Source organism: Oncorhynchus mykiss, chromosome 25 (assembly GCF_013265735.2).
Source record: "Oncorhynchus mykiss isolate Arlee chromosome 25, USDA_OmykA_1.1, whole genome shotgun sequence".
In the NCBI taxonomy this organism is placed as follows: Eukaryota; Metazoa; Chordata; class Actinopteri; order Salmoniformes; family Salmonidae; genus Oncorhynchus; species Oncorhynchus mykiss.
In genome coordinates, this window is record NC_048589.1 from 3,818,426 (window position 1) to 3,837,498 (window position 19,073).

General features: G+C 44.1%; 1 protein-coding gene across 2 annotated transcripts in view; it reads left to right on the forward strand.

Moving 5' to 3' along the window:
- Nucleotides 1–19,073, forward strand: part of LOC110505243 (CAP-Gly domain-containing linker protein 4) — a 95,275-nt gene that overhangs the window by 20,611 nt on the left and 55,591 nt on the right. For both annotated transcript variants that reach the window (XM_021584347.2, XM_036962353.1), the window contains 6 exons: nt 326–419; nt 922–1,083; nt 1,802–1,920; nt 9,092–9,334; nt 12,657–12,792; nt 13,090–13,221. In XM_021584347.2, the coding sequence (XP_021440022.2) occupies nt 326–419; nt 922–1,083; nt 1,802–1,920; nt 9,092–9,334; nt 12,657–12,792; nt 13,090–13,221 (886 nt within the window). The remainder of the gene's footprint in view (nt 1–325; nt 420–921; nt 1,084–1,801; nt 1,921–9,091; nt 9,335–12,656; nt 12,793–13,089; nt 13,222–19,073) is intronic.

Consider the following 19,073-nt stretch of genomic DNA (forward strand, 5'->3'; position numbering starts at 1 on the left):
AACTCTGCCTCTGTCCTTAGGGAAATTTAGCATTCAGGCAGGTGGACATTTCTTTATGAATTCCAAAGCTTACAACTTGCTTTAGTGATAACATAGCACTGCAAAAAAAAAAAAAAAAAAGACCTCACAAATGACTTCCCACAACAAAAGTGATAGCCACCTTTGTTTGGGTTTCCAGCTTCTGAAGTTAGTATCGGTTCAGTGCTGTAAAATCCCTTGGTCTCAGACATTTCTAGGTTTTCATGGCTATTATTAGATCTATGTTGCACATAGCTAACTGACTATTTAGACATAGCAGTGATGCTTATCGTTGCACCACTGTTAGATCCTAAAGAGAGGCTGTGGTGTGAATGACCGAGATGGCTTGACCGACATGAGCCTCCTGCACTACTGCTGCAAGGCGGGGGCACCCGGCATAGGTGAGTAGAGGGTAGTGTATATATGTGTGTGCCTGCATGTGATTGAGTGTCTTGTTTGTCTGTCTGTCTCTCTCTCTCTCTCTCTGTCTCTCTGTCTATGAGAAATACTGTTTGAAAGGCTTAAAGTCTGCCCTGACATTGTGTACTGTAGTGTTCAGCCATTGACCGACCGACTGTCCGTCTGTCCGTCTGTCTGTCCGTCCGTCTGTCTGAAATATTGTTTGAAGGCTTAAAGTCTGCCCTGACATTGTGTACTGTAGTGTTCTGGCAGCCATTGACCATCTGTCTCTCGCTGTCTTTCTGTCTGTGAGAAATATTGTTTGAAAGGCTTAGTCTGCCCTGACATTGTGTACTGTATTGTTCTGGCAGCCATTGACCATCTGTCTCTCTCTCTCGCTGTCTTTCTGTCTGTGAGAAATATTGTTTGAAAGGCTTAAAGTCTGCCCTGACATTGTGTACTGTAGTGTTCTGGCAGCCATTGACCGTCTGTCTGTCCCCTTAGGTGACGCAGACATGGCGGCCAGCTTCGCCCAGCAACTCCTGTCCCTGGGGGCAGAGCCTGGTCTGCGGTCGCGGTGGACCAACATGAGTGCCCTGCACTACGCCGCCTACTTCGATGTGCCCCAGCTCATCCGGGTGGTTCTGCACGCCTCCCAGCCCGGGGGTGAGGAAAGTGGAGATGGGGGAGAGAGGGGAGTAGGTGGTGGGGGGGATAAGAGAGGGGAGACACTTTGGGCTGGATAGATAAATTGTGGAACAGATAACTGGAGAGAATGCTACAAAGGGAAATAAACTTTACTACCAACACTGTCATTTGATACTTTGTGCCCTGCAACCACACTCACATGATCTCAAAAAATAAGGATTCAAGCTTCCAGTTTTCAGAATAGTACACTCATACAGTGTGTGCAAAGGGAGTACTTGTGTAGGCAAATATGCTGAATAATCTGTAGGCAACAAAAAACGCACACCTGTTTAGGCGAGGTGCTAACTAGCAGAGTAGAACACATGAAAAAGAAAAGGAGAGCTGCACACTCTCTGAGCTCAGACGCAATCATTTTATAACCAATCTTTCAACAGACTGTGTCTGTCAAGGTATAATGACAAACACTGAGCTCCTAGAGTGTAAGACTCTTACATTCTTTTTCAAATATACTGAATAAACAGACACAAACAGTAAATAGACCACACTTACTGTTGTCTGTTCAAATAAATAATAACTAAATACAATTTGCTGACTTTCAGCATGGCACACCTCTCTCTCTCCTTAAACTTTTTGTCTTCTTGTGATGATGAAGCATTGAGATAAAGCACATTTCTGCAAAAGCAGACAATGAAGTGTTATTTAATCTAATTTGATTGGATCTATGAACTTGTTTCAGAGGTAGACACCACCTGCAGTGACTTTGACTTCGGCACGGCCCTGCACATTGCCGCCTCCAACCTGTGCTCCTCCGCAGTCAAGTGTCTGCTAGAACTGGGAGCTAACCCCACCTTCAGGGTATGTTCCCCAAATTGCTCTTCCCCTTGGATAAACACTTAGGGCTGATTTCCCAGACACTTTCAACAGAGAACCTAAATCGCTCTGTGCTGTACATTTGCCTGGGAAATGTGGTGTCAATGGGTACCTTTTTCTTCCTGTAACATAATTCAACTCAGCTGGTAGCTAGCTACCTGGTACCACCTACCTAACTAGCTTAGAGGCTGTTCAGCTGTCTCTCCTCACATTTGACTAATGTAAAACACAACTCAAGACCACTTTACTACCATTTTACCATAAACACAGTGCTGGCTTGATTTATAGGAGTGGGTTTTATTGAAATACACACTCACACGCAAACACACATACTACACATGCCTTCTCATTCATATAGAAAGTCTGCATTTCTACGCATGGATGTTCTCCATTCCACTCATGTATAGTCATAGTAAATGAATATACACACCACACACAGTCACACATACCGTCACACCTCCTTTCCGCTCATTCCCCACTCTCTCGAAATTATACCCCTCAGGAATGTGCAATCCTTGTGACACAAAGACTCCGTCGAGCAGATGTGTGTTTCTTCGCCACTGAAGGTGTCACACATCCCTCCTATGCCCAACTCTCGCTTCTTCGCTTTACCCTCCCCAACTCTCATTCAGTTCTCTCCCGCAGGTTTTTCCTGCAAATTAACAGCACTAATTTATCTCCTAAACCAATTTTACACCCCCTCGTGCGAGTGGAGAGGAACGCAACACCAGATTAATTTTCATTGTTGATATTATTTACCCCGGCTAAAAAGCCCGCTGTGTCTCGAACAACCTGCGACTCCTGTTTAAGCGTTTAAGGCCCAGAGGGGGGACAAGTAAAGAGTCTCTGTGGCTCAGTCTTTAGCTATCGAGAAACATTTTGGTTGGTTCTCAGGTAGAGGTAACGGTGCGAGGGAATGTTCAAGGCAATATGTTTGCGTAAAAATGTTGTCAAGGTCAAATGAAAACGATTGATTGATTGGTTGATTGCACTCTTTCAGATGCCCAGCCCATACCCCGATGACACTACTTGTATAGTATAAATAATAATAGACTTGTTCTATATATCACTTTTCATTACAAGTAGAATCTAAGTCATTTTGATCTGGCAGTTCTTCGGTGATGGCCTTCCACAGCTTTAGAAGGTAGGCAGTTCGAAAAGGTAGTATCTTGAGCGGAGGGAGCATATATGGAACAGCCACGCTGGGAGGTAGAAACATCTGACAAACAGGCCACAGCGTTCTTCATCGGGTACCTTGTCGTCTTCGATGTTCGCAGTCCCTCTTCTGTAGGTAGGCTGGATCGTCCACTACTGAAATGTAGCACCCACCTGGGTGATGCTTCGACGACTGAAAAGCATAAGTAAGACCATCACACCTCAGCAGTAATCTGGAAAAGCCCCCCTATGAGGCGAGCTTCTGCATCCCCTCACACCGCAGTCCACTTCCCTCTAGGAACCGGGGCAGGTGGCCAAAAAACTGATGCTGTTAATCTGGTGTTGCATAATTCAAATCATATTAGCTAGCTAAATTAGCTTGCCAAGCCAAAACAAAACAGACTTGCCATAATCAGTCCTGCAATTCCGTGGATCACAACCAGGTATTACAGTTCATCTCTCAACAACTTATCAAAAAACAAAAAAAGTGAATAAAAAAAATGCAGTAGAAAACACTTTGATTGCAGAGATGTAGGCGGAGGATATACGTTCTCACCCCCTCCCACTCTACTGTCCTGTCCCTATAAATCTTATTTGAAGAAAAGCTCCTGTGTTAGTCCTCCATACTGCCATCCCCTCTGTTTGATTCAGTAAGGCTTGTGACTCACCACAGCACATTGTTATTCAGCGAGATCTGCGAGAGAGGTGATGGGAGTTCATTCATGTTGTGAAAGGCACAGGCTTGGCAATTTTGAAGTTCGTAATCATCTCTCCGAGCCCCGATCACAATCTGTCAATTAGAAAGGTAGAGTTCATCAAGAAGTGTAGCTTCATGGGTATACTTCCAATAACATACCCGAGGAGGATGACAATGATTGTTAACTGTACGTTGTAGTTCTGCCTATTTTTGGGGGGCAGGGAGCGTGGAGCTTATCCTTCCTCTGTAGTTTCACGTTTTTTTTTTCCATGTGCACAAGTGCAGTGTAATACCTTTTCTTGTTGTTATTTATCAACAATGCAGTAATCAATATCAATTGTACTATAAAAATAGATCAAGTCAAGCAGAACAAAAGCAAACGAGAAATAGAAATAAGAACACAAGAAAGTAAGTAAGCTCTATACATTGTCAGTTCCATGGTCAGTGCCAATACCATATTAATAATGTGCAGGGATACTGGAGTGATAGAGGTAGAAATGTATAGGGGTAAGGTGACTCGGCATCAGGATGTTTGACAGAGTAGCAGAAGCGTATGCCAGTGTGTGTTGATGTGTGTTAGGTCAGTATGAATTTGTGTGTGTGAGCAAATGAAGTGTTTGTGTGTGTTGGAGTGTCAGTGTTTGGGAGTGAGTGTGTAGAGTGTGCATAGAGTGAGTGTTCATAGCGACAGTGCAAAAATATAAACAAACTAAAAGGGTCAATGCAGATAGTCCATGTTGCCATTTTGGTAGATATTTAGCTTATGGCTTGAGGGTAGAAGCTGTTCAGGATCCTGTTGGTGTCAGACTTGTTGCTCCAGTACCGCTTGCTCTGTGGAAGCAGAGCGAACAGTCTATGGGTTCTGGGCCTTCCTTTCACACCGCCTGATATGGAGGTCCTGGATGGCGGGGAGCTCAGCTCCAGTAATGTACTGGGCTGTCCGCACCACCCTCTGTAAGCACCATGCAATTGAGGGCGGTACAGTTGCCATACCAAGCAGTGATGCAGCCAGTCAAGATACTCTCAATGGTGCAGCTGTATAACTTTTTAAGGATTTGAGGGCCCATGGCAAATCTTTTCAACCTCTTGAGGGGGAAGAGGCACTGTCACGTCTTCTTTACGACTGATTGCGTGTGTGTGGACCATTTTAAGTCCTTAGTGATTTGGACACAGGAACTTGAAGGTCTCGACCTTCTCCATTGCAGATCCGTCGATGAAGATGATCGTGAATATGCCTGCCAGCTGTTCTGCACATGCTCTGAGAATGAGCCCTGCTATACTTTCCGGCCCTGCTGCCTTACGCCTGTTAACCTCATTAAAAACCTTACTCACGTCGACCTCGCAGAGCTAGATCACCCAGTCCCCTTGGTCAGCCGTTGCCCTTGTGCACGGCTCAAGAGTTTTGCATTTTTTTAAAGCATGCATTGAGTTCATCTGGTAGAAAGGCATCATTGGACAGATTACGGCTGGGTCTTCCTTTCTAATCTGTAATGCACTGTAGCCCCTGCCACATGCGTCAGGCGTCAAAGCCTGTGTAATAGGATTCAACCTTGTTCCTAGATTGTCCTTTTGCTTGTTTGATGGCTCTGCAGAGGGCGTAGCAGACTTCTCGTACTTGTTTGTGTCCTCAGCCGTAGCCTGTGTTTGCTGCGCTAGCCCTGTGTGCGGTAGCCTAACTTTTATTTTAGCGCCAACCTCTGTGTTAATCTGGGGCTTTTGATTGGGGGAACAAGTTTTTGTGTATCACATTTACCATTTGGCCTCAGTTGACGCTGTACACTAAACAGGCATTCGTTTGGAATACCAATGTCTTCAATGTGCTTTGAATTTCCCCTCTCATCTTAGACAAAGTGCTTTCTCATATAGGCTCACTCTGAGGCTTTTTGTCTCTGTAGCACTGCAAAGTGCATGCTGAGGGCTTTGCTTCAGTGGCTCCCTGATTTAACTCTGACATTTACTTTGAATAGAGACTTGCACCAGGTGAAATTGACAATGCGCCCTCATCCAGTGTTGTCCATATTTGCATTCAAATGGATTTGCCTCTATCATTTTGCCCATTCTGCTTCATTGGATATGTTTTATTTCATCACATGAGGGCAGCAGAGTGCTGGCGTATCTGTGAATCGATTCTGCTCCTTACACAAGTAGAGTTTCGAGGAAAACTGATGTTTGATTTGGCACAGTGTACTGGCTATACTTTTCAACCTCTCTCGAAAACAAGACTTGGTCTCCAAGGAGTACAAAGATCCAAGACTATGACAGTGCTAGAGGGCATAAACATTAATCGCCAGCTTAATACGTAAGCATGAAAGGGAAGCAGGGCAAAAATACATTGCTGCCTTTCTTTATTCCTAATTGACCTAGCTGTTACTAAGTCTATGAGCTGTCAAGAAACGTACTGTTGATATAAGTTGAACATTTTGTCTGCTCCTTTTTCTATAACATATTTTGAAGGAGAATGCATTGTACTTTTATTCAGACAACAAGGAAAGGGTGAAGGAGCAGGTAAAGACATAGGACAGGATGTGGTTTGAACTCCTATTACTGAGGATAACGTGTAGTCCGGAGTCAGACAGAAGTGGTGGCACTGCTATCTGCTCTGCTCTCTTTTTTGGTGTAATGACTTTTGGCTATTTCCACCAGTTTCTAATTTCTATGTTGGTTGTTTTTCAGGGGGCTTGTTATAGCTCGGTCATTGGCACAGATCACCAGCCAGTCGAGATCTGATGCGATGCATATTTCACAAAGTGTAGATACTTTTGTACCGGTTTCCTCCAACATCTTCACAAGGTCCTTTGCTGTTGTTCTGGGATTGATTTAAACTTTTCGCACCAAAGTACGTTCATCTCTAGGAGACAGAGCGCGTCTCCTTCCTAAGCGGTATGACGGCTGCGTGGTCCCATGGTGTTTATACTTGCATACTATTGTTTGTACAGATGAACGTGGTACCTTCAGTTGTTTGGAAATTGCTCCCAAGGTTGATCCAGACTTGTGGAGGTCTACAATTTTATTTCTGAGATTTTTTCTGATTTCTTTTGATATTTCCAATGATGTCATGCAAAGAGGCTTGAGTTTGAAGGTAGGCCTTGAAATACATCCACAGGTACACCTCCAATTCACTCAACTGATGTCAATTATCCTATCAGAAGCTTTTAAAGCCATGACATTATCCAAGCTGTTTAAAGGCACAGTCAACTTTGTGTATGTAAACTTCTGACCCACTGGAATTGTGATACAGTGAAATAATCTGTCTGTAAACAATTGTTAGAAAGATTACTTGTGTCATGCACAAAGTAGATGTCCTAACCGACTTACCAAAACTATAGTTTAACATGAGATTTGTGGAGTGGTTGAAAAACGAGTTTTAATGACTCCAACCTAAGTGTCTGTAAACTTCCGACTTCAACTGTATCTAACAATGGAAAGCAACATGGTTGCTACTGTGTACGTGTCCATCTCTCTGATGAGCTATTTAGTGCAGACTAGCATTAACTAGCCAGCTTTCGACTGAAACTGGTCCAGGTCAGTTGTTAGCACTAGCACAGGAACCATATCAGTCAGTGGCCGAAATTGCTATCTTGCTTCTTTGCCGAGCTACTCACCGTTACGAGAAAAAGCCTGTCCAAATGTATGTCCTGGCTCTGTTGGCTGCCTACTAGCCCCTCTTTCACATTTTAATAAAGGTTCAAGACGTGGTTTGATTTGCCTGTCCAACTTGCTATCTTGCTGCTATCATCCACCGCGAGCCACCTACCCTTACAACCCCTCGGCAAACTACTGCCCATGTCGCAAAGAATCCCTTCTCCCAATTAGAGAAGCTGACCGTTTCGCCCTGACCGCCGCCCATGGCAACTGTTGCTGTCGGAAACAGATGCCAAGAGATAAACAAACTATTTGTTTTGGTTGTTAGTCTTGTAACCAGACATGACATGTTAGGCAGCCACCCTCCAGGTGGTATGAACATAACTGTAATGAAGGCTAACTTTGCAAAGTTCCGTATTTTCTTGTTATTATACGTGAGCTTTATCTTTACCGCATCTCCTCTGAGCACTAAATGACTGCATTGGAAAATATCTTAACACGCTAATTGGTCCGTTGATTCTCCTTAACACCTGTCTGCAAATAAAGCAGCTACTGTAGGTAACTAGGTGCCCAGCTGGAAATGTAAAAGAGAAAATTACAGAAGAGCTGCACTGGCAAGGTCAAGGTTTTCCTAGGAATGAAAGTATGGAACTGAATTAAAGGTTGGAAGAAAATGACTACCTGCCACACACCCACTGCCATTTAAATTCATTCCTGGTCACCTGAAGGGCTGTTTTTAACACATCATAACTAGCATTCCGTTAACACCCATGGCCTGACTTTAAACACATTCCAGCTCACACATACAGTTCCTTCGGAAAGTATTCACACCCATTGACTTTTTCCACGTTTTGTTGTTTCAAAGTGGGATTGAAATGAATTTAAGTAGCTTTATTTGTCACTGATCTACACAAAATACTCAGTCAGTGGAGGAAAAAAATATAACTAAGTATTCATCCCTCTGAGTCAATACATGTTAGAATCACCTTTGGCAGCGAAATGTTGAAAAGGTCAAGGGGTGTGAATACTTTCTGAAGGCACACACACACACTCTTCTATCTCCAAAGACCTTAATGCACTAAGGATATGCTTTTGTACAACAACATGATAAATTACTTATATAACATTCATATCATATCGACAGACATTACACATATACATCAATCAGCAGCGTGTCCATTAGCACAGCGTGAAAGGCAGGCTCTTGCAGAGAGCTCCTTTGACAATTCATAAAAAACCACTCGCCCCTCCAGAGGGGTGGGTGAGTGAGGTCCCAATTACTTCAGCAGCACCAATTCAAACGCCCTCCCTCGTCTATTACACCTCTGAAGCCATCTCTCCTCTGACACCTCAGTGCTCTGACTGTCTCTCTGACACATCTCTGAGGCTTAGCCATTTCACTGAACGCGTCAATGTACTGCACATGAAACACCGATAGGGTGTATTTTCGTTGGTATTGGTGGTAATCAAGTCCAAACTTGAGCTTTCCAGACCTAAGTAGAACCACCAGTCTCATGAAGTGACGTTGTTGTTAACTTTTTTGAAGGCTCATTTTTGCTCTATTACCACAGACAGCTGCTATTTTATAAATTAGCTGGGGATAAATCAGTCTACTTCAGTGTTGACTCTCTCTTCTATTATTTTTTATTCTCTCCCTGTCTTTCTCCCTCTCTCTGTACCCTCATATATTTTCCTCTTCTTGCCCCATGTCTCTTCCCCCAGAACGAGAGGGGCCAGTGCCCGGCCGACGTGGTATCCGAGCCCTTGGACATGCTCTTGGAGATGGCGGACGCCGCCACCCTGGCCAAGGAGCTGCGCAGCCTGCTGAGAGAGGCCCTTCCCCGGCCCTGCGCCCCCCTGACCCTCCCTGCCCAAGATCCATCAGGCCTCTCCGACAAGGCTCGGCTCCAGCTCATCACCATGGGCATCCAGCTGGGCGACCGCGTGGTCATCGCCGGTCAGAAGGTAAGCGGCCAGTTCCATAGCCATCAATGAAGGGTCTCAAATCCACAGCCTGTCATTGGTTGATTGTCCATAACTGGTTATTTGAGTGAATGATTAACAGCTCATCTGCCAAGACAATTACTGATTGTAACTCTTAACAATATAGCACTCTGTGAAAGATCATGACACTAGCCCATGGGTGTCAAACTCTGGCCCGTGGGCCAAATTTGGCCCGCGGGGTAATTATATTTGGCCCGCGAGACAATACCAAATTACTACTAGAGCTGGCCCGCCGGTATTATACAGCGCATTCACCACTAATACTACAAATCCCATAATGCTCTGCTGTTTTCGCGCACCAATCAGGACAGGACCCAGAAACGCTCTCTCCTCTGTGACAGTAGTCATAGCAACATAGACGCTACAACTGTCAGCGAGCTAACCCTTCCCAAAAATGGCGAAAAGAAAGGCAGAAAACAGGAGCTTTCTGGACAAGTGGGAGGCAGAATATCTGTTTACATATGTAAAAGACAAACCTGTTTGTCTTGTTTGTGGAGTCAACGTGGCTGTAAGTAAGGAGTACAACATTAGACGACACTATGAAACGAAACACCATGACAAATACAAGGACCTGGACATGACTCAAAGGAGCCAGAAAGTAGAGGAGATGAAAAGAAGTTTGGTTTCACAACAGAATATGTTTAAAAAAGCCACATCACAAAGCGAGGCTGCTGTAAAGGCTAGTTATATAGTGGCAGCAGAGATCGCAAAATCAGCCCGGCCCTTTAATGAGGGAGAGTTCATGAAAAAGTGCATGATGAAGGTTTGTGACCTCGTATGCCCAGAGAAAAAACAAGCATTTTCAAACGTGAGCCTGAGCAGGAACACAGTAGCTGATCGCACATGTGATCTTGCCACCAATCTGTATGACCAGCTGATGGAAAAGGGAAAAGATTTTGTTGCGTTCTCCCTCGCTGTGGATGAGAGCTGCGACGCATCTGATACTGCTCAGCTGTCAGTCTTCATCCGTGGAGTGGACTCAAATCTGTGTGTTACGGAGGAGCTATTAGGATTCAAATCAATGCATGGCACAACCACAGGAAAGGAAATCTTTGAGGAGGTTTCCAAATGTGTAACTGAAATAAAGCTGCCGTGGGATAAACTCGTTGGATTAACGACAGATGGTGCGCCAGCGATGTGCGGTAAAAAGAGTGGACTGATGGGCATGGTTCGGGAGAAGATGCGGGAAGAGAACTGTGCAGGTGAGCTAACTGTTTACCACTGCATCATACATCAGGAAGCACTGTGTGCCAAAGCCCTAAAGATGGAACATGTTATGACCACAGTAACACAGGTAGTTAACTTTATAAGAGGCAAAGGTCTAAATCACCGCCAGTTTAAATCTTTTCTGGAGGAGTGTGGTTCGGAATATGCAGACGTGCCGTATCACACAGAGGTGAGATGGCTAAGCAGAGGAAAAGTACTGAACAGTTGTTTCGAGCTGCGTGAGGAAATATGTCAATTCCTGGAAACCAAAGGGAAGGATACAGCAGAGCTCCGGGAGCAAAAGTTCCTGTGTGAGCTGGCCTTTCTCTGTGACATCTCGAGCCATCTCGATGCGCTGAACCTGCAGCTTCAGGGGCGGGGGCGCATCATCACAGACATGTACGCTGCAGTGAGGGCCTTCAAAACTAAACTGTGCCTGTGGGAGAATCAGATGCTGCAAGGAAACCCTTGCGATTTTCCCTGCTGCCAATCCATAAAAGCGCAGATCTCTACCGCCGTGTTCCCATGCGCACAGTTTGCTGAAAAACTCAGTGTTCTCGCCGCTGAGTTTAGCCAGCGATTTCCCGACTTCGATGCCCAGAAATGCAAGTTTGAACTGCTTAGTAATCCCTTCGCAGTTGATGTGGAAAATGCACCAACCAACATCCAAATGGAGCTGATTGAACTCCAGTGCAACGACACGCTGAAGTCAAAGTATGATGCTGTGGGCGCCGCACAGTTTCCACGGTTCATCCCTGACACAATGCCTCAGCTCCGCACCCAAGCTGCTCAGATGCTCTCCATGTTCGGCAGCACTTATCTATGCGAGCAACTTTTCTCCTCGATGAAGATGATCAAAACAACTCACAGGAGACGTCTGACTGATGAACATCTTTGCTCGATACTGAGGATTTCTTCAGCTCAGAGCTTGAGCCCAGACATTGATGAACTAGCATCCAAGAAGAGATGCCAGGTATCTGGCTTGGGCACATCAGATTAGACCAGTGTGCAATAATTAACGTTTTCGTTATGCACTTTTTCTTGCGACAAGGTATGGGCTTGAATGGTTGATTGATTTATTATCATTTTATTTGTAAAATTATTAGCCAGTGGAAAAAGTTTATTTTGGTATTTAAATCAGAAGGCTGCAAATAGAAAAGAGGCATACAATTTTTATTTAAATTTTATTTATTTAATAAATGAATGCCATTGATGTGTTTTTTTCATTTGAAATTTGATTTTGCATGTCTCCACTATTAAATTATATATTGTATGGTAATAAGCGATGCTTGTTCCATATTCAATGTTAAAGCAAAACTTGTTTGGGTCCATATTAAAAGGTTAATTTGTTCAATGTTGGCCCGTGACTTTGTTCAGGTTTTACATTTTGGCCCACTGGGTATTTGAGTTTGACACCCCTGCTCTAGCCCCAGGATAATGTCTATGACAACACCATATTTGGCGGTCAAGTATGTTTTTCTTCTTCTTAAGACAAGGGAAGGAAAAGAAAGGGATGAAAAATAATAGAAAAAGGTGAAACGGTGAATTTAAGGACTTGTAATCTGTGTTGTGTTCCTGCCTGAAGACACCCTCACTCCTACACGCACACACTCCAAACAGATTCTGAGTGCGCGCGTGTGCACACAGACAGACAGACAGGGCCCCCTCAAAGAATAAGCTATTAATGAATTCCCACGCCACACTGAGAGCGAGAACGCCGGGCGTTGAGTTCACACAGATTGGCTAATCATAACCCTATTTTCTCCCTGCCGCTCTGGTGAGCCAGGCTCTTTGATCTCTATTTTCTTTTAATTCATTTTTGTCCCTTCTCCTCTACGTGTTTATAGTTTTGGACGCATCAAAACACACTTGAGGGGTTCTTGATAGGGGGGCCCGCACTTACCTACATGCGCAGCCGTGCTCTCCCAAGGATGGACAGATAGAGGATGAAACATCCATATTGAGAGAGTTCCCCCCACCCTATTTTTTTACTGACTGTTTATCTTTTGGAGTAGGGCCCTGTTTGTTGGCTCTATAGCTGTTTAATGTGTGTGTGCATATGTGTGTGTGTATTCAGGTGGGCACTCTACAGTTCTGCGGCAGCACCGAGTTCGCCGGCGGTCTTTGGGCCGGCGTGGAACTCGACCAAGCGGAGGGGAAGAATGACGGATCCGTCGCTGGAGTTCAGTACTTTTCCTGCCGCCTCAAACACGGTATGTCCGCTACAACCCCGACTGACAGTACTCCCTAAGCATTAATCAATCCAATCTCTGCGTATCACCATAGACTCAGTCGATATCCTCCATCCGAAGCTATTAGGACCTATCGGACAAGTTGGTTGCTCAATGGCGTCTCACTATGGCAGGAGCTATTCTCCTCATGTTAGTTGTGAGTGAACATCTCAAATGGCTGCCCCAATCTGGTGTTTGGCCCATTTTGACCTCTTGCTCTCTTCATTGCTTTTAGCAATCTCTTTTTCTCTATCTCTTCTCACATTTTCCCCCTGACAGGGATCTTTGCACCCCTGTCCAAGATCAGCAAACCCTCAGAGCGATGCAAAGCCAGCACCCAGAGAAGTGCCACCCCCATACGGCCCTCTCAGCGCATCAACCTGTCGCGCGTCACCTCCAAGATCAACACAGGTAACAGTTTCTCTGACAGGGACTTCAAATATTTGTACCACGTCAGTGGATGGATGGATAGGCTACAGGGTAAAGGATAGTTTGGCCTATAGTCCCTCGGGCCACAAAGACAAATGGACCTACCTGTGATGGAAAGCTCCCATCGTTATGAAAGCATAGAGAAACTACTGAGCCTGAGGGGCTGAGAGGTTGAGTTAGGGAGGTAGGGAGCGGAGTCGGACAGGTGGGAGAAGATGGAGAGTGGCATAAAGGGAGGAGAGCCAATTTCCACTTCACCGTTTATCTCATTACACCCCCTCCAGGATGTGTTTTCTGGGGACCCATACACATTAATGCATTATTAGAGGCAACACATCACAGAAACACACACCTCGCCACCTCACCCTCCTTAATGACATTAGTTTTCGATTTAATGTCTCAACCCCCTTCCACCTCAATATGCTTCCACTGGCTGAGACATAACTCTGAAATGAATCCACTCTGGGCAGGGGGGTGTACTCTATAACACAAAGCCATGATTCAGACTGTAATGGTCATGTAAACCATAGCTTCTCCACCTCCCTGCTGCTCGGGGGTGGCTAGAAGAGGGGCCAATGATGAAGTCACAAACCCCATGAAAAGCGAGGAGACTTATCTCTGCTAACCAGATTTCCGCGAATGCCCGACGGAAAGGCGCAATGCCACCTCTGATGTTTGTGACTCGATCTTTCCCCCACCTCACCTGGGAATGAATAGGTTTATCTGTCTGTCGGAGCTCTCCGGGGCAAAAGTCAAGTTCTCTCCCAAGCCTTGATTGGATTGTCTTGTCGTGGTGGCCTGCCTTTTTCGCTGCTTAATACATGCTTACGGAGAGCTGCCCACGGTGATGAGGCTTCTTCAAAGGAAAGATGGCAAGCCTTGGGTTTGGGTCTCATCCTCTGGTGCTATTGCTTCTCACCATCTCTGCTAGCTTGTTGTTGTTGATAATAACCATCTTGACCTGGTCTGTGGCGGTCATGACATTTTGTCAGACGGTTATTGTCATGCAACAGTCTGCCAGTCTCACGGTAATTGACCATTAATTAACATACACACGTTTAGCATCTCTAGGCCTCGACGCACACAAGCCGTTGGAACATCTACATTTAAAAAAGTCTAATAGATAATTTGAATATACTGTACACCATCACAATAAATCCATTTATTTTAGGCAAGTATAAAGAAACGGTTTGATAAGAAGAACATTTATTTCAGAAGAACAGAATGAGTACTGTATGTTACTGTCTTTGTGCCATAGCCTGTAGGCTTGTTCATTAAGCAGACAAGAGATTTTTATTTCACCTTTATTTAACCAGGTACAACTGCTACCTGGCCAAGATAAAGCAAAGCAGTTCGACACAAACAACACAGAGTTACACAAGGGATAAATAAAAGTCAATAACACAATAGAAAAATCTATATGCAGTGTGTGCAAATGTAGTAAGATTAGGGAGGTAAGGCAATAAATAGGCCATAGTGGCGAAATAATTACAATGTTGCAATTAACACTGGAGTATAGATGTGCAGAAGATTAATGTGCAAGTAGAGATACTGGGGTGAAAGGAGCAAAAAATAAATAACAATATGGGGATGAGGTAGTTGGGTGGGCTATTTACAGATGGGCTGTGTACAGGTGCAATGATCGGTAAGCTGCTCTGACAGCTGGTGCTTAAAGTTAGTGAGGGAGATATGACTCCAGCTTCAGTGATATTTGCAATTCGTTCCAGTCATTGGCAGCAGAGAACTGGTAAGGAAAGGTGGCCAAAGTAGGAGTTGGCTTTGGGGATAACCAGTGAAATAGACCTGCTGGAGCGCGTGCTATGGGTGGGTGCTGCTATGGTGACCAGTGAGCTGAGTTAAGGCGGGGCTTTACCTAGCAAAGACTTATAGATGACCTGTAGCCAGTGGGTTTGGCGATGAATATGTATCGAGGGCCAGCCAACGAGAGCATACAGGTCGCAGTGGTGGGTTGTACAGTGCTTTGCGAAAGTATTTGGCCCCCTTGAACTTTGCGACCTTTTGCCACATTTCAGGCTTCAAACATAAAGATATAAAACTGTATTTTTTTGTGAAGAATCAACAACAAGTGGGACACAATCATGAAGTGGAACGACATTTATTGGATATTTCAAACTTTTTTAACAAATCAAAAACTGAAAAATTGGGCGTGCAAAATTATTCAGCCCCCTTAAGTTAATACTTTGTAGCGCCACCTTTTGCTGCGATTACAGCTGTAAGTCGCTTGGGGTATGTCTCTATCAGTTTTGCACATCGAGAGACTGAAATTTTTTCCCATTCCTCCTTGCAAAACAGCTCGAGCTCAGTGAGGTTGGATGGAGAGCATTTGTGAACAGCAGTTTTCAATTCTTTCCACAGATTCTCGATTGGATTCAGGTCTGGACTTTGACTTGGCCCTTCTAACACCCGGATATGTTTATTTTTGAACCATGCCATTGTAGATTTTGCTTTATGTTTTGGATCATTGTCTTGTTGGAAGACACATCTCCGTCCCAGTCTCAGGTCTTTTGCCGACTCCATCAGGTTTTCTTCCATAATAGTCCTGTATTTGGCTCCATCCATCTTCCCATCAATTTTAACCATCTTCCCTGTCCCTGCTGAAGAAAAGCAGGCCCAAACCATGATGCTGCCACCACCATGTTTGACAGTGGGGATGGTGTGTTCCGGGTGATGAGCTGTGTTGCTTTTACGCCAAACATAATGTTTTGCATTGTTGCCAAAAAGTTCAATTTTGGTTTCATCTGACCAGAGCACCTTCTTCCACATGTTTGGTGTGTCTCCCAGGTGGCTTGTGGCAAACTTTAAACAACACTTTTTATGGATATCTTTAAGAAATGGCTTTCTTCTTGCCACTCTTCCATAAAGGCCAGATTTGTGCAATATACGACTGATTGTTGTCCTATGGACAGAGTCTCCCACCTCAGCTCTAGATCTCTGCAGTTCATCCAGAGTGATCATGGGCCTCTTGGCTGCATCTCGGTACAGTCTTCTCCTTGTATGAGCTGAAAGTTTAGAGGGACAGCCAGGTCTTGGTAGATTTGCAGTGGTCTGATACTCCTTCCATTTCAACATTATCGCTTGCACAGTGCTCCTTGGGATGTTTAAAGCTTGGGAAATCTTTTTGTATCCAAATCCGGCTTTAAACTTCTTCACAACAGTATCTCGGACCTGCCTGGTGTGTTCCTTGTTCTTCATGATGCTCTCTGCTCTTCTAACGGACCTCTGAGACTATCACAGTGTAGGTGCATTTATACGGAGACTTGATTACACACAGGTGGATTGTATTTATCATCATTAGTCATTTAGGTCAACATTGGATCATTCAGAGATCCTCACTGAACTTCTGGAGAGAGTTTGCTGCACTGAAAGTAAAGGGGTTGAATAATATTGCACGCCCAATTTTTCAGTTTTTTATTTGTTAAAAAGTTTGAAATATCCAATAAATGTCGTTCCACTTCATGATTGTGTCCCACTTGTTGTTGATTCTTCACAAAAAAATACAGTTTTATATCTTTATGTTTGAAGCCTGAAATGTGGCAAAAGGTCGCAAAGTTCAAGGGGGCCGAATACTTTCGCAAGGCATTGTATATCTAAGGGTTTTGTAAGTCTAGGGATATGTATGTCTATGGTGGCCTGAATTGGTTCCCAATCAGAGGCAGCTGTTTATCTTTGTCTACCATAGTGTATTTGTGGGTTCTTATTCTATATTTAGTTGCCTGTCTGCACTGTCTGTATTAGCTTCATGTTAGTTCAGTGTTGCGTTTCTTTAATAAATTAAGAATGCTAAGGTTACTATTGTCTATTTTCTACATTGTAGAATAATTGTCAAAACTATGAAATAACACATTTGGAATCATATTTTAACCAAAAAATTGTTCAACAAATATATTTTATATATATTGTAGAGTTTAGATTAGTCAAAGTAGCCACCCTTTGCCTTGATGACAGCTTTGCATATTCATTCTTGGCATTCTCTCAGCCAGCTTCACCTGGAATGCTCTTCCAACAGTCTATAAGGAGTTCCCACATTGGCTGCTTTTCCTTCACTCTGCGTTCCAACTAATCCCAAACCATCTCAATTGGGTTGAAGTCAGGTGATTGTGGAGGCCAGGTCATTTGATGCAACACTCCATCACAACTCCTTCTTGGTCAAATTGCCCTTACACAGCCTGGAGGTGTGTTTTGGGTCATTGTCCTGTTGAAAAACAAATGATAGTTCCACTAAATGCAAACCAGATGGAATGGCGTATCGCTGCAGAATGTTGTGGTAGCCTTGCTGGTTAAGTGTGCCTTGAATTGTAAATAAATCACTCCCAGTGTCACCAGCAAAGCACTATAACACCACCTCCATGCTTCATTGTGGGAACCACATATGCTGAGATAATCCGTTCACCTGCTCTGCGTCTCAAGCAAATCTCTTCTTCTTATTGGTGTCCTTTAGTAGTGGTGTCTTTGCAGAAATTTGATGGCCTGTCTCATTTGAACCGTTGATGGCCTGTCTCATTTGAACCGTTGATGTTAAGATGTGTGTGTTACTTGAACTCTGAAGCATTTATTTGTGCTGCAATTTCTGAGGCGGGTAACTCTAATGAACATATCCTCTGCTGCAGAGGTAACTCTAGATCTTCCCAGAGTGTTTCATCTGAACATATGACATTCTCCCAATCTTCTTCTGGATCATCCAAATGCTCTCTAGCAAACTTCAGACGGGCCTGGACATGTACTGGCTTAAGCAGGGGGACACGTCTGGCACTGCAGGATTTGAGTCCCTGGCGGCGTAGTGTGTTACTGATGGTAGGCTTTGCTACTTTGGTCCCAGCTCTCTGCAGGTCATTCACTAGGTCCCCCCGTGTGGTTCTGGGATTTTTGCTCACCGTTCTTGCGATCATTTTGACCCCACGGGGTGAGATCTTGCGTGGAGCCCCAGATCGAGGGAGATTATCAGTGGTCTTATATTTCTTCCATTTCCTAATAATTGCTCCCACAGTTGATTTCTTCAAACCAAGCTGCTTACCTATTGCAGATTCAGTCTTGCCAGCCTGGTGCAGGTCTACAATTTTGTTTCTGGTGTCCTTTGACAGCTCTTTGGTCTTGGCCATAGTGGAGTTTGGAGTGTGACTGTTTGAGGTTGTGGACAGGTGTCTTTTATACTGATAATAAGTTCAAACAGGTGTCATTAATACAGGTAACGAGTGGAGGACAGAGGAGCCTCTTAAAGAAGAAGTTACCGGTCTCTGAGAGCCAGAAATCTTGCTTGTTTGTAGGTGACCAAATACTTATTTTCCACCATAATTTGCAAATAAATTCATTAAAATTTTTCTCATTTTGTCTGTCATAGTTGAAGTGTACCTACGATGAAAATTACAGGCCTCTCATCTTTTTAAGTGGGAGAACTTGCACAATTGGTCGCTGACTAAATACTTTTTTTTCCCCACTGTATGTTAATTGAGTTTTCTGATGTTTTGAAAATGGCACCCTGCACTTTCACTGGCTGTTGTCATATCATCCCGTTAACGGTATTTCAGCCCAAAGAGGTTAAACAAGGCTTACGGAGACTTGCAACAGCTTATGGAGAAAGACACCAAACTTGACCTCAATTCTATTACCTTGTCTGACTATTGGAGGAAAGGCCTAATCCCCAGAGGACTCCGTATTATGAAGTTTCCAGCTAATGGAGCACAAGGTGAAACTGAATTTAGAGATAAATGGGAGGCTATTCTCAACAGCTGTTATTTTGACCTAATGCTACTTCTAATATAAACATTTAAAAAGGACAGACAAGTAGTCCAAACAGAAATTGAATTAGTAAAAATGGA